General features: G+C 36.9%; 1 protein-coding gene across 1 annotated transcript in view; it reads right to left on the reverse strand.

The window, feature by feature from the left end:
- Positions 1–14471, reverse strand: part of DPP10 (dipeptidyl-peptidase 10 (non-functional)) — a 239021-nt gene that overhangs the window by 76012 nt on the left and 148538 nt on the right. Inside the window, exons 5-6 of the mRNA XM_010575126.1 lie at positions 3123–3175; positions 2942–3023 (exon numbers count right to left, since the gene is read on the reverse strand). Of these exons, the coding sequence (XP_010573428.1) occupies positions 2942–3023; positions 3123–3175 (135 nt within the window). The remainder of the gene's footprint in view (positions 1–2941; positions 3024–3122; positions 3176–14471) is intronic.

Below are 14471 nucleotides of genomic sequence, written 5' to 3' on the forward strand. Positions count from 1 at the left end.
CACATTCCCTCCTACGTGCAATAAGCAGTTCCTGGCTTCATACAAATTTTCCTGCTCAAACATTTCTATTTTTTTTCTTTTCATCTTCTTACATTATCTATTTGAAACGCTTGACAATTCTCCCTCATTTGAAGAACTCAGATTAAGATTCCTGTGCAGGCTATGTTGTTACTTAGGTCTTCTGCAGAACTAAGGATTGGAAACATCTTATTTTACACTATAGCCTATTTATTGAAAATTGTTGATCCAAGTCTATGTGTTATCCCCCATCATTTGGATTTAATCCAGGACCTTCCAAATAGTTACAGCATAAAGTTAGGATCTTTGGCTCAGTCAGACATACCTGTGCCTTGTGTTTCACATCTTGTGTTAATTTTGCTGACGAGTCATGGCTATAGTATTGCTATTCTCTTCTGCACTGCGCCTGGAAGGGTGCAATTCCTCTTCATTTTAGAGATCCACATATACTTTGTTTACGTGATGGCCACAGGGTATGTGGGCATGGGTCTTTCTAGATGAAATTTTTATCTATAAGGTTAATTTGGTCTCCGCTTGTTCTTCAGTTGTAATGAATGGCTCTTGGAGGTTACTCGGGTTAATACACTATGATTATTTTGTCAGCGTATGTATTCCACTGCTTGTTTTACTTATTATGAATGATTACTATTTCCTTTTTCTACGGAAAAGACACATAAGCATTGTTTAAGGGACTTTGGTAAACCAATCATAATGTGTTTGGCAACCTGGAACCATGAGACTGCATCTTTGTTTGAACCCAGATACATGCTATTGATAGCTACTGCTGACAGATTACTATGCTTTAGATCTCTCCCTTTACGAATTCCTCTTTACCCAGTCTTACTGCAGATTGCTTCCTGTACTATCTTTATTCAAAACTCACTGATAAAGCATTTGTTCTAATGACAAATTTTGTAACTGAGAACCATTACGGCAATGTGTCCTCAGTCACACATCTTTTCTCTGCCTAACCTATTCTGCTGGAATGATCTTTACTGTCCTGTTTCTGCTAGAGGCAGCTGTTCTTTTGGACAGTAGCAACAACCATTATTGACAACAGTCTTCACTCATTCATGCTCCTTCTACATTTTTGGCTTGCTGCTGAAGTGGGAGGGTAATGTAGCAAGGTGTTCTGTCACTTTAGAAACCTCCTTTCACCACATAACAGCTTCAAGAGGACATCCTTCTTATCAGCAATTCTTATGGAATTGACCTTCAGTATCCTGTCATTGCAGGTGTACATCTATATGATGACACTTGGTATCATTCAGAGTGCACAGAAGATTTTGTGTTTTAATCAAAGTTGTTATTTCCTAATTCTGCAGACCATATGGCACCATAAAGCCCACAGTAGAGCAGATATTTTTAAAGCATGACATTAAATTTACTAGGGACATTAACAAAGATGAGTAATGTTATCCTCACTGAAGTATGAATTATGCCAACGTTTTCAAATTTGGATGATTAAGGTTGTACCTAAAACGACACCCTATTTTTTTTGCAGTTCTGAGACTTAATAGGAGTCCACCTGTGCCCATATCTGAAAGTATTCATACCTATTTCCAGAATGACAATCTAGGCAACACTGATAAAGGTAGCATTATTCTGATTTATATATTATTTTTCTGAAGTTTATGATTGGTAAGTCTACTCCTGTTCTTAAGATACATCTCAGGAAAACAAAAAATTCATTTCTGAATAATCACTGCATGTATTTTTAGTTGTACTTTAGATTACTAATCAGAGGTACAGCACAGACAAATCTCATGAACTGCAATTTAATTTAAAATATTTTTTAATTCTGTTCAGTTTTGGAAATGCATCACCCTTCTGTTAGAACCTACATAGGTTGCCACGTTCCATAATACTGCCTGGTAAATAACCTACGTATTTTTTACCGTGAATCCTGTCACCATACTCATCATTATTAATAAACTGATGTGGCTAATTATTAAAACATACCAACCATGTTCCAATTACTTTTTCCTTCCTGCCTCCACTTGATTAACGCAATACATTCTAACCAGAAAAATTTTTTACTTTCCCACCATCTTGATGAATGATATAAGCAATGGGGTATATTCTCTAGACATTCAACTTCCAGCCTCTCTGCATCAACAAGTCAGACATGCAAAGAGGCTTTGGGATCATGCCTGCAGGCATTCATGAGCTTATTAGAACACTGTAACAAGGATTATCTCAATTTCTTATTCAGAGAGTTGATGCTTTTTTAAGTCTCTTGCCTTCAACTACCAATACAGGTCAGTTTAAAATCACTGGGGTAAAACAATTTTTTTCTTCTCATATTGAGATTGGTCATGATGATCATGGATGATTTATGTTCATAAAAAATGGTAAAACTTTTGGCAGAAAACAATATATGAAACATAGCATTTCTGGTTTTATTATTATCAATTCGTAGCACAACTGACCTTGGCAGTCATTTTCATACTGAAATGAAAACACCACTTTTCATTGAATCCATCACATCCACTTTTGGATGTTAAGCTTTTGCTTTTGCCCACAGTTTTTGTTGATCTTGCACTTGAAAACTTCTCTTCACCTTCAACTTTCCTTCTCTCATAGTAGTAGCCATAAAGATGGTTATTCTGAAAATTACTTGAGTGCATATTTAGATGAAGATGTCATTCTTTCAATAATTGTACAATTAAGGATGTGATTCTTTCAACAATTGTACAATTTCCTTATTAGGAATAGACTGGAAAAAAATGTTCACATGTTTTTAATAAAAATTAAATAAATAAATAGATCCCCTAAAAGCTGTAACAGGACCATGCTAGCATCATGCAGAAATATACAACAAAACTTACCTTAAGGTTTTTTTTTTTTTTTTTTTTTTTACTTCAGTCTTTCTGGAGTAAATACGTTATTAAACCATAGCATTTTTAATGACTGTGCTTACCAGTTGCTGTCCTTGGACGCCCCAGGCTGCATACTGTAAAACTGAATCCTCTACTTCTGGAGGGTTTAACTCCCAAACTTCCCTTGAAAAAATGTAAATATTTCTACTTGAACACACTGGCATCACCTTATGTATAGAACCACTGACAATGACATCATATTGAAAAAACAATGTGACCTACCTTGTGTGTATGTTATAAATCACATATGAAGCTGTATAAGAATAATGAAAAACCTGTGACAAAAAAAAGAAAGCATAAGAATTACAAAAAACAAATACTGGATTAAACACAGACTACCATTATGATAGTCACAGTCTTTCAATCCCTGTAAACACCAATGTCTCTATTACTGAAAGAAAGATTTTATTGAATTAATTATAACCAACAGACTTGAACCAGAGATTGAATGCTGTATGAAGGACACACATGCTCATATATTTATTCAACCAGACATTTAACCTGCACAACAACTGCACAGAAATGGTCCCAATCAGAAAAATCTATGTTCCTGTTTAACAAAAGGATTTAAAAAACCAAAACAAAACCAAACAAAAAAAGCCAAGAACATACATTAGGAAAATATATCACTTTTTCCTGTGTTTCTTCATCAAGGCATAGTCAAAACGATTGTACAGGCATCACAGTTATTTTACTTGAAACGCCGACAGATACAGGTTCATATGATATTTTTCTGACCATCTACTATGTACAGCCTGAGCGACTTCTGGGCTATGGCTCACAGAACAGAAGAGAAAAACTGAGTGCTTACCGGGGCTTGCTTTGGTGTGGCTTTCCTTAAATGTGTTTCAGTCTGATTTTGACTGACTTTCTCTGAAATTCAGGGAAAGTTTGTTTTATCTGAGATTTTTCCTATGCAGTATTTTGGGTAAAACAAAGTGCCATTTGTCATTAAATCTTCCTAATTCATCGGGAAGTTACCAGTGACTTCTGGTCTCAGAAACCCCAAGATGCTCTGGATGGGAGAGAAAAGCAAATCTAACGTAGAGTCTTATGCTGCTGTCTTTATTTGTTGAAAATTTTGTTGAAGTCGACTAGAATTGACAGAATTGTCATTTAAGTGCAAAGTATCAAGGCCTGATGTATGTGGAACCAGAAGATCCATGGTGGGCAACAGCATGGTGCAGTGTATAATGAGATGTACCACCACACCAAAGGGCTAAAATCCAAGCAAACTGTTACAGGTTTTCTCTAAAGTCAAACATTAGTCTGTGTACACACAGTGAATAACAGACATTTTGCTGTCTTCCAGGCTTGGGTGATTGGTTTTAACCTAGCCCATTTCTCTACCACTATGTCTTACATTATGAAAATAGAATAATTCCATAGTATTAACTAGTTTTATTATGAATTGAAATTACTTCATGGTCTTGGAATATAAAATACATTTGTGACTAATTATTACTGTAGTAAGAGAAACTCTTCTTTTTAATGTAAACCACTGTCAGAAAGCAACATGACATCCACTAGACTTACTGTAGCTTCATGTCTACAGAGTGACAGTATCTCTGCTTGGCACATGAAGGACTTATTCCCAGACAGTGTCATGCTAGTTCCAGTTAGATGGAAACAGATACAGCTGTCAAGCCGAAACTTTGATATAGATATATGTGTTGGGAACTCTTTAGTTTATTCCCACACCAAGAATCTTTCAGTACCTCCTCCAAAGAGAAGAGACAAAGGAGGATCACACAAGAACAGAGCCATCGGAATTTGCCGCTACCACCCATGAGAGGGGTTTCGGAGGTTGTTATTTTGTCTGGAGGTCATTCAGTAACAGAACCTTCTGAAACATCCTTCCACTGACTCTGTTTCCATTATTAGCTCCCTGGCAACTCACCCCAAGAATTTAGCATGTCCTAAATCCTTGCTGGCTGATGCAGCAAGAAGCCCACAAAGGTCTGTAAGATTAGTAACTGTACTTTATGCAAGTTGAATTTCCCTTCCATAAAATTTCCCTTTTAGACAAGAATCACTTCAGTTTTTCAAGTCTATGATCATTAACCTCAAAAGTGTTGCTTCAATGAGAAGAATCACACATATATTAATAAATATGCCCCAATCTGTTAGGTTTTTTTATATTACAGCTTATGCAAAAGTGTTTGGTCATGCAAGGTACCAGCCTCTTCTCAGAAGTGCCAAGTGTGACAGAAATAGAGACAAATTATAATAATATTATGATTGCTGTAGGAGGTACAAAGACACCAAGAAGAATATTCTAAGTAATTTGATTGATTTTCTCTAAATAGCTATCATAAACATATCTACTACCATGTCTCTATACTATATATACACGTATATATCTAATTATACACATAGCAGAAGGAGACTACTTGCTTACATACTGTAATGTTTAAAGTTCAGTGAGGTTTGGGGGAAAAATTAACTTGGTAATAACATGATTGAGGGCCTATCAAGATAGTTATTCAAGTACTGCTGGCAAAAGAATGAGACAAACCATTGGCTTCAAAGCTCCTGCTTTCTTTTATAAATCTTATATTGCTAGAGGTAAGAGACAGCAGATCAAAGGGACATAAATGGTTAAATCATGGTGGTTTCTGCGTAGGGCGTACATTGCCAGAGGTTACCCAGAGGGGCACTTGCCGGCAGCTGTTAAAGTGGACAGTCTCGTACAGCCAGTTACAGCGACGAAGAATGTGTCACACCCTTCCAGGAAAGGGGAGAAGTATTTCACACATAATGTGTGGAGGGCTGCTAAGTATTTAGAATAGAAATATTTAAAAAGTAAATTATTAGACAGAATATATTTCAACAAGAAATGCTAAACTAGTAAGTCATTTTGACAGCTTTAACAGAATATATGTTATAACAACAAGAACACTTCATATTTCATGTGGAACCTCTCCTCTTGCCTTGTGGTAAAACTTCTATCTAAAAGTTTACGTGGAAGTATTAATGTCTTTGTGTTAAAAGTATTAAGACCTTTGAAAGAGGTCCACAACCAGAGGAGACCAACATTACAATGAAGTCACTTTGAGACATGATGCCAACACTTTTGTCAAATTAGTCGCGTTAGTTTCATTTCTTAATAGGAAGGTCATGTATAAATTACAAATAGGAAGTGTCCTAATTCATCCTGCTTGCAATAGCCACACACTGAAACACAATCATTATCGAAATTAAACAAAAAAAAGAGGATGTCGAAAATCTTTCTTTTCCAAGTCTGGCTTATACGGTAAGTGTCTAGGAAGTTCTCATATAAAAGGAACCTTTTGTATAAAAGCTTACCTGTCTGGCTTCCTTTGCATAGAGCAGACGTCAGTGGCTGGGACCACACATCTCTTGATCCCTGACGTACCATGTCTGGCATCACACAAGAGGAGCCCAGCTGAAGGTACCAAGCCTGACACTAACCACAGGGAGTATCAGCAACCCTCAAAATACCAAGATCAAACCTTCCGCACGGCCACCAGCTGCATTCCCCTTGGAAGAGGCCTGGGGGATTCTACCCTGCAACTCTTGTTTTGTGGGATGTTCGCTAATCAGAAAAAAATCTGGTAATTTATGATGGAGTTTGCAAATAAACAGACTGAGAGCTCACACACGTAAAGCTTGGGCTGCACTGACCCCTCTCATGGTGTATTTACAGTGAAGGCTGGTCACTGTCTTCACCATTTAAATCCGAAGTGCTATCATTCCTATTGCGAAATGTATTCAAACATTTCTTTTACTCCATGCCTTCTAACTGGGGTGGTATCGAAAGACTGAACTAAGGCTAATATTTAAACATGGACAGTAAATTACTCCAGCTGGCAAAAAAAAAGAAATGACATATTTAAGTAGTGTGAAACTGAGGAAAAGAGAGAAAGATTGTATTGAAAAAAGACTCATCTTCCAGGTACAGAGAGAAGAATCAATTAATGAATATGGACACAGGGAACGTCTCTAAGAAGTGAAGCAATGTAGGAGAGCAAAGCCTTTTAAAATATTAAATGCAGTACAGTAATTTCTGCACTGTCATATCAGTGGAGGAAAATGAAGAGAGGAAAAAGGCCTGGCAGAATTTATTAACATAGCTATACATGTTAAGGTGGGACACTGTGAGGAGCCTTACCTCCACAAATGGCATGTATGCTTGCTAGGGTTCAGGCCTTTCTGACAATTAAGTAACTTGCCTGTTTCTATTATGATAAGCTGGAAAATGTTCCCCACAATGTTAAGAACCGTGAAAATGGCTTTTTTAGATCAGACAGACAGCATACCTTCCCCTCAGTATAATTTATTTAATTTTTCTTTTCCCACAGAATGCGGTAGGTAACAACTGTTGCACATCATATACTTCTTCTGAATTCAGTCTTTCATCAATTCATAAACTGAAGACAGGCTTTCATGTGATGCTGCTCAACATTGAAAAAGTTAGCTGCATTTGTATATGGAAAAAAAATAAAATTACAGAACTATATTACAAAGGACCTAAAAGAAAAAGGTGAAAAAAGTATTTCAAGACAAATTGCTCCAGTCAAAACTTACTGAAATAACGATCTATTATTCAGCTAACAGCCAACAATAAAAACCCCACACTTATCAATCACGATCTGAACTTTTAGATGACATATTGTTTGGGGTTTTAGATGTCCTTTATTTTCTACCTTTCAAGGAATGTCTGTCTTTCTAAGGTTTCTAAAAATGAAATACTGTCATGGAACTCAATGCACAGCAAGATGCAGGAAAACAATGTGCCCTATACACTTAGCCAAATACATTCCACTAATTCTGTAATATACACCAGAAAATATTCAGTTCACTGTCCTTGGGTAATTTGGAAAACATCCCTCAGCAGAATAGTGTTTGTGCTAAAAAGCTGCCAAGAAAACCTCACCAGCAGTATTTCTACAGGATGATGAGGACCCTCAGCTCCAGGGAAATGGAGGAGAGCTGATGACATTAGAACCTCGCAGCACTATAATCACAAAATGCTCGGGCATGCCAAACACCTTGACACATCCTTTATCCATTTCCTATATTATAAACAACATTCTTTCACATGTTAGTTATTTAGAGCAATAATGATGCCTCCTTGCTAGCACGGCTTTTTGCAAGGTAGTGAACTGACTGTCTGTATTTTCATTTTTACCCATGCAGTCACCCACACTCTGAACTTATCTCTGTGGTTCTCAGTGCTGCTAGACTCTGTAAATTCTCCTTTCAGGTTCAAATAAGACGTCTCACAGGGCATAACAGCCCTCAGTCTGAGCAAGAATGATAAAGACTGACATATATGTTAAGCAGCCAAATGAGGTGTATCTCTCACACACAATATTCCTACGGTAGGTATCTATTTATTTGTATCGTACCTAACAAATAACAAAGAGACTATTTAAAAGCCATGCCCTTCCCATTAATTAAAAAAACCACAGCAGAGTATCACTGAATAACTGAAGTTGCAGAATATGCCATCATGCCCATCCCACTTATCTCAAAACACATACATTGACGTGGAAAGAGAGGCAGTTTCTCAGATAAGGTTCAAAACCGTACAGATCTTTATGATTCGTCAGTGAGGTATCAGATCTTTTATAGGTTAATTTACACTTCTGATCACGAGACTACTAGTCTGAATGAAAAATGATTATACTATAATTCTATGAATTAATTTAATCAGAATTAAAAACAGAATAAGCAACCTTAGCTGTGGAAAGTTTTAACTGCTGCAATATATGTATGCCTCCCAAATAGTATTATTCATAAAAAGGGAAAGATCAAGAAGCTGCTTTTGTTGCTTCACAGGCACAAGTCAGTTATTAGGCAGTTCAAAGCTAAGACAACCCGACCTGGAAAAGGTTTTGTGTGCCTGAAAGCTCTTCTATTTTTTCCAGCTACATCAGGTGGTCTAATAAAAGATATTGCTTCTTTCCACAAATCCTGTCTCATTTATCTCTTCAGGCCCTCATATCTGTAACGACAATGTTACTGAGAAACAAACAGTCTTGAGCCCAGCTGAAAAAAAGGACTACGTAAAAATAAAGATGATCCTTTCTAATTAATAACCTGTGTTATAGCATATATCACCAAATGCACCTGAACTGAGAAATCAAGGAAAAGGACATGCTGAAGCAGAGAAATAAACAGGAATACATCTTGCCAAGGACACTCACTTCTTCATTCATCCATGGCCCTTCTCACTTTTTAAAATCTTTCATAATACATTAGTGAAATGGTTCGGCATGTTTTCAAACTGCCTCGGCGGGTGCCAGACACAGTCTGAAGAACAGCAACATGAGTAGGATTTTGCCTTCATCCTCTTTTCTACAATTGAATTAAGCATTTGAAGAATTACTGAAAAACCTACTTATGCTCAAAACCCAACCAAAAGACTTTGCCATGGTAAAGCGATTACAGGGCCAAGATAAAAGGTAACCAATCATTCATCCATCATTCATGCAAGGAAGTACTCCCACACAATGACACATGGAATCTCATTCACAGCTCCAGGATCAAACCTTCAATAAACCTTCACTAAAGACTCAAAAATTCAATTTAGAAAAAGAAATGCAAACATATATGCTTCCTTTTTTGCCTTTGGGATAAAAGTGTCGTAGAAGAAAAATGGAACCTGCAGAACATGCTATGAACTACAAATAATAAGGAAGTACCAGACACAGAGGGGAGAGAACATGAGGGGAACATAATGAAATACAGACACACAGGATGGTTACCGAGACCTTTGGAAGGGATTACTGAAATTAATGCACAATGCTCGCGACACAGTCACATCAAAAGCACGTGACATAGCAGACAATATGAGACTGTGTTGATGACTTTGGGTAAGTCTATCCCACAGATGCACACAACCCATCTAACTCCACATGATTTAACCCCAGTTAACTGGGAGTGCAACAAAGCGCAATGCTGAGCTAGTTGTGCACCAGCTCGTGATAGAGGGCTTTGGCACGGCTTCTCAAGCATGATGCTGCACTGATCCAGCCACAGCATTTTCAGACCGCAATTAGTATCTACACACAGTGCGACAACATACAAATTAAGACTAAAAGGAGGTTGGATGGCTCCATAACATTCCATTGTATGGTAGAGATCCGACTTCTGTTACGTAATTTTCAGCTAGCATGAAATGAGCCAGCCAAAACAAATAATAGTGTTATGTATTTTCAGTAAGCCAAGTTACTATATATTCAAATTCACTCTCTATACAAAATCACAGCCTATACAAATTATACAAAATTATACAAAGTCTATACATTTTAGCTATATAAATTATGCAAGTTATATCTAAGTTATTTCTCCTCTAGCTAGTGACATTTTACTCAGTTTTGCTCAGTGTACACTGGTATAATTCAGATTTCCAGCAATGAAAACGAGAAAAGACTTTGAGCAGGTCATTAATGTCATAATACAAACTCTTTATTCTGCTACACATTTGGAGAACACCAAATTATTTGTGACCAGATTTCATCCTTTGTGGTAGTCTGCTGAAAGCAAATGAGTTACAGTGGGAGGGTGTTAATCTGCTTTATGCCATCAGGATTCCAAGCAGCAACTTCTTGCTCTCCAAAAAAATGGATCAACATTCACATAACAAACTTCTGTTCTTCATTTCCTTTTTATGAGCTTTAAGACATGTGACTTTGCTAGGACTGCAGTGCAAAGTGAATGGAATCAGTATCTAATGTGCTGAGCCAGAACTTTCACAAAACAATAAAAATGATATATTCTTTTCTTCCCTTTGTATTATGAGACGTGTGACACCCCTGTTAGTAAAACCCGTGATGGAGTTAGTAAGATGAAATTAGTAGCAGCATGACTACTGCCAAAGGCAAGGTACAGCTGCTGGATCCTCCATCCATTTTGCAATTTATGTGCTAAATAAATTAATAATGTTAATGCTATCAATAACATTATTAGGTGAAATCCACATTTCTTTAAAACTTCATTATCGTTCACTTCAAATGTTCCCCATTTGCCTGTCCAGTCTGACTCCATGTGCTCTCCAGCATAGGAACTGCTTCTAAAGGGGATTAATCAACTAAATATGGTATGGTCATGTTTGGTTTTCATGTAATTGGCTGCTTGAGAGTGTAAAAAGTGAAGAGAGATGTCTGCAGCATTAAATTCCAAGCCACAGACACATGAAAACACTATGTAACACTTATACTACAAATGAAGAGTTTGAATAAAATACACACTATATCAATAAGGGACTGACTCTGTGTGTTTATGGAAATAATATTGGTTAAAGTTTAGAATTCTGTTGATTTCATGCCATGGCAACAAATACAGTGAAACCTCAGACTGTGTATTTATACCAAAGCTCAACTCACTTAAGGGTAGAGGCCAAAAATGAAGTACAGTGTGCTTCAGTAAAGTGGTACCTTTTGTTCTTGGGAGGTGTAGTGTTTGGCTGTCATTTTCCTGGATTCAGCAAGAATTTAATCACGTGAGTTAATGACTCATTTCATATGGATTACATCTGGGATAGAGAGAGGCACAGAATTTAACTCCTTCATGAATTGTGGATTTGTACCACAATCCAGTAATCTTTTCAGCTTACCTTAATTTTAAACTGCAGTTAATGATACATTAATTCATAGTTCATACAGCTAGAAAGGACTGCTATGATCATCGTGCCCGACCATCTACATCTGAAACAAAGTTTATGGGACTTCTCATTTTAAATAGTACGATACACAGATTCCCAATGTGTTCTTCAACGGGTTTCAGAGTAAATCCTGAGAAACAACCAACCAAAGAGTCTATAATAATGAGATGATGAATTTCGATGCATCTTTGAATCCTATTGTTTCTACCCGATTCTGGAAGCAAAAAACTCAAGGTAAATTTTGCCAATGTGGATGTCTAAATCTCTGTGTAGTTTTGCATAATTTTTGGCCTTTATAGGTGGAATATCGTATTTCTGAAAGCTCTGTGTCTAATTGCAAAGACTTAATCTAAAATAGCTTGATGCATTTGAGCACTGAAGTTAAATGACAAGGTTATAACTTTGCAAAGCATCATATTTGTTTGTTTCAATCAACATCAATTACTCGTCATGATTGATAAGAACCACTGCATATCATTGGTAATAATTTATGGTTAGCATTAATACTTTAGGGTATGAAATATTGCCAGCCATAACAACTATATGCTGCCAAACCAAAATAAATATAAAGGCAAGACATTTCTAGACACGTAATTTATCTGTAAGAAAAAAGGCTGTCAAGGAAGCCTAAACAAAAAAGCGCCTCTAGAAAATCTGCTAAAGCATCAACCGTTCCACATATAATTTTTCAATAAGATTAATTATCTCAAGAAAAAGAAATCCACTGCAGAATGTTAATTAATTCACAATCAATTACACTCAGTTCATCTAACCAACAGTAATGTAATACAAACCACAGTTCAGAATAACTGCAGAAACTTCTTTTTCTTCTCCTACAGGAAGAGCTGAGATAGACCACCCTATATTTGGATACGCAACTCCATCATTTTTGAATATATAATAACTTCAGACGAGTGAATTATTCAAAAAAGAATGTTCTGCATTGCTACTTCTGAAAGCCTCATATATCACTGTCACTTGAAATTCTATTAGTTACACTATCACGTAAGATATGTTTCTTGAGTCTTGTATGAGATGACTTACGACAAAAATTTATATGAATTTTTTCTGGCTTATTCACCTTCAGCATTAAAAACCAGGTATGACTTCACTGAAATCATTGTTACATGACAGCGAAGCTGGCAAGTCTCAAGCCTCAAGCATAATGTGTGCATTTTTTACATTGATAGACATGTATATGCACATCATTCTCAAGTTTATGTTCACACTTGTATTCAGTATGATTAAAATTTTGACTTTACAAATATTTCAGGATTTATAGAAATCTATCTTTTCCTGAAATGATTTGCAGGCAGCTTCACAATGTGCATGCATATTTTGATCTGGACGAGCGCAAGGAGAAACGGAAGATAACAATTCTGACAACACAACCAGAACTTTAGCTGCTAAGAAATATGAGGCTGGTGAGGGTGCTTGCTTCTGGTCACTGCAGCTGAGGACACTAGATCTGTCTTAGAAAAATGTGTACTTAAGTGCTTTAATACTGCCTGATACTTTAAACAGTCTGATCTCTTTACAGGGTCCTTCCAGTATAACTTGAATCCCATACGAGAGGCATCCTTTATGGGGAAACTTGGACTGAGTATCTCCACGCATATTGAAAACTGTTAATTGAAACCCAAATATGTTTTAAATCACTAATTCTTGAAGGCAGAGCTACATCAAGTCTCCTTAGAGTGTTTTGTGATGGTTTAATTCAGTTTGCTCTTTGGGATACTGTGGAAGAAAGAAACGAGCCAAGACTTGGTTTTCTTCTCAGTTTTTCCAAGGTAATATGTTTCTCACATATTGTATTTATTCAAACAGATTGCTAAAGAGAAAATTGGCAAGTGCAGAAAAAATACCACCTTGTTTTGGAGAGACACACTTCTACATGTGGTGATACTTACAAAAATGCGCATAAGCTGACTGAAGTGAAACATTATGTGCAAAGAAATGGGTAAAAAAAGTTGTTGAGAAAATATTTTCTAAAATCACACTCCATATAAAATGAAATGTTCAGGTTCAGAGCACAAAACTGAACTCAAGATGCCCTGAAATTATGAGGATGCAAAAGAAAATCAAGGCATACAATGGGACAATTTTGAAGTAAAGACCACAGTTTCAATATCTCTTTTTCTTCTCTAGACAATCTGACTCACTCAGGCAGCAGTACGAAAGCAGATACGGGATGCTCCTCTGCTGTTTGCTCACAAATGACATGAGGAGATGAAAAGACCCTGTGGAGCTGGAGAAAGGACAAGCAATGAGATAAGTGGCCTGTGGGTGTGAAGAAATGCAAAGGGAAAATGGAAAAGAAAAATGGGCTGGGGGAAGCAGATGGGTAAACCAGCAAGAATGCAAGATGGAAGAAGGAAGACAAAAAGATAGGGCTAAAAATATCAGAATAGGAAAAAAGAGAAATAATAAAAAGACAGGATAAGTTCAAAACGAAAGAGAACTCAGTCCTTTAAAGGGCTGAAAATGAAAGGAATCAGATCAAAAGAGAACAGGCAGCAGGGAGGGAAAGCAGTAAGCAGATCTGCAGTGTGAGCATGGTGGCTGGAAAACACAGGCTTTTGGGGCTGATGAAGGAGATTTATGCAGAGCAGACTGGCATTTAGAGCCGCCTTCTTTTGGAGGATAGAAGACGTGAGTGAAAAAGGCAAACGGTTTTCTCAGGAGTCTGACAGTTCACTACTTGAATCCAGGAACTTCCTGCCTTACACTACCTTGCTTACCATCATCACTAATTGCTTAGCGTGGATATGCCACATGGAAGACCAGGAATGCAGTGGGTGTTTCTCATGTAATAAGTCATCTTCTCTGGGAGTCTCCCACAGTGATAACCAAGACACCTTTAATGGTATCTCTGGGTGCTAGACTGTCCAAGGAATATTTTGTATGCTACTGTTTTGGTTTTTTTTCCAATAGTA

Source organism: Haliaeetus leucocephalus, unplaced genomic scaffold (genome assembly GCF_000737465.1).
Source record: "Haliaeetus leucocephalus isolate CR32 unplaced genomic scaffold, Haliaeetus_leucocephalus-4.0 Scaffold451, whole genome shotgun sequence".
NCBI classification, from domain to species: Eukaryota; Metazoa; Chordata; class Aves; order Accipitriformes; family Accipitridae; genus Haliaeetus; species Haliaeetus leucocephalus.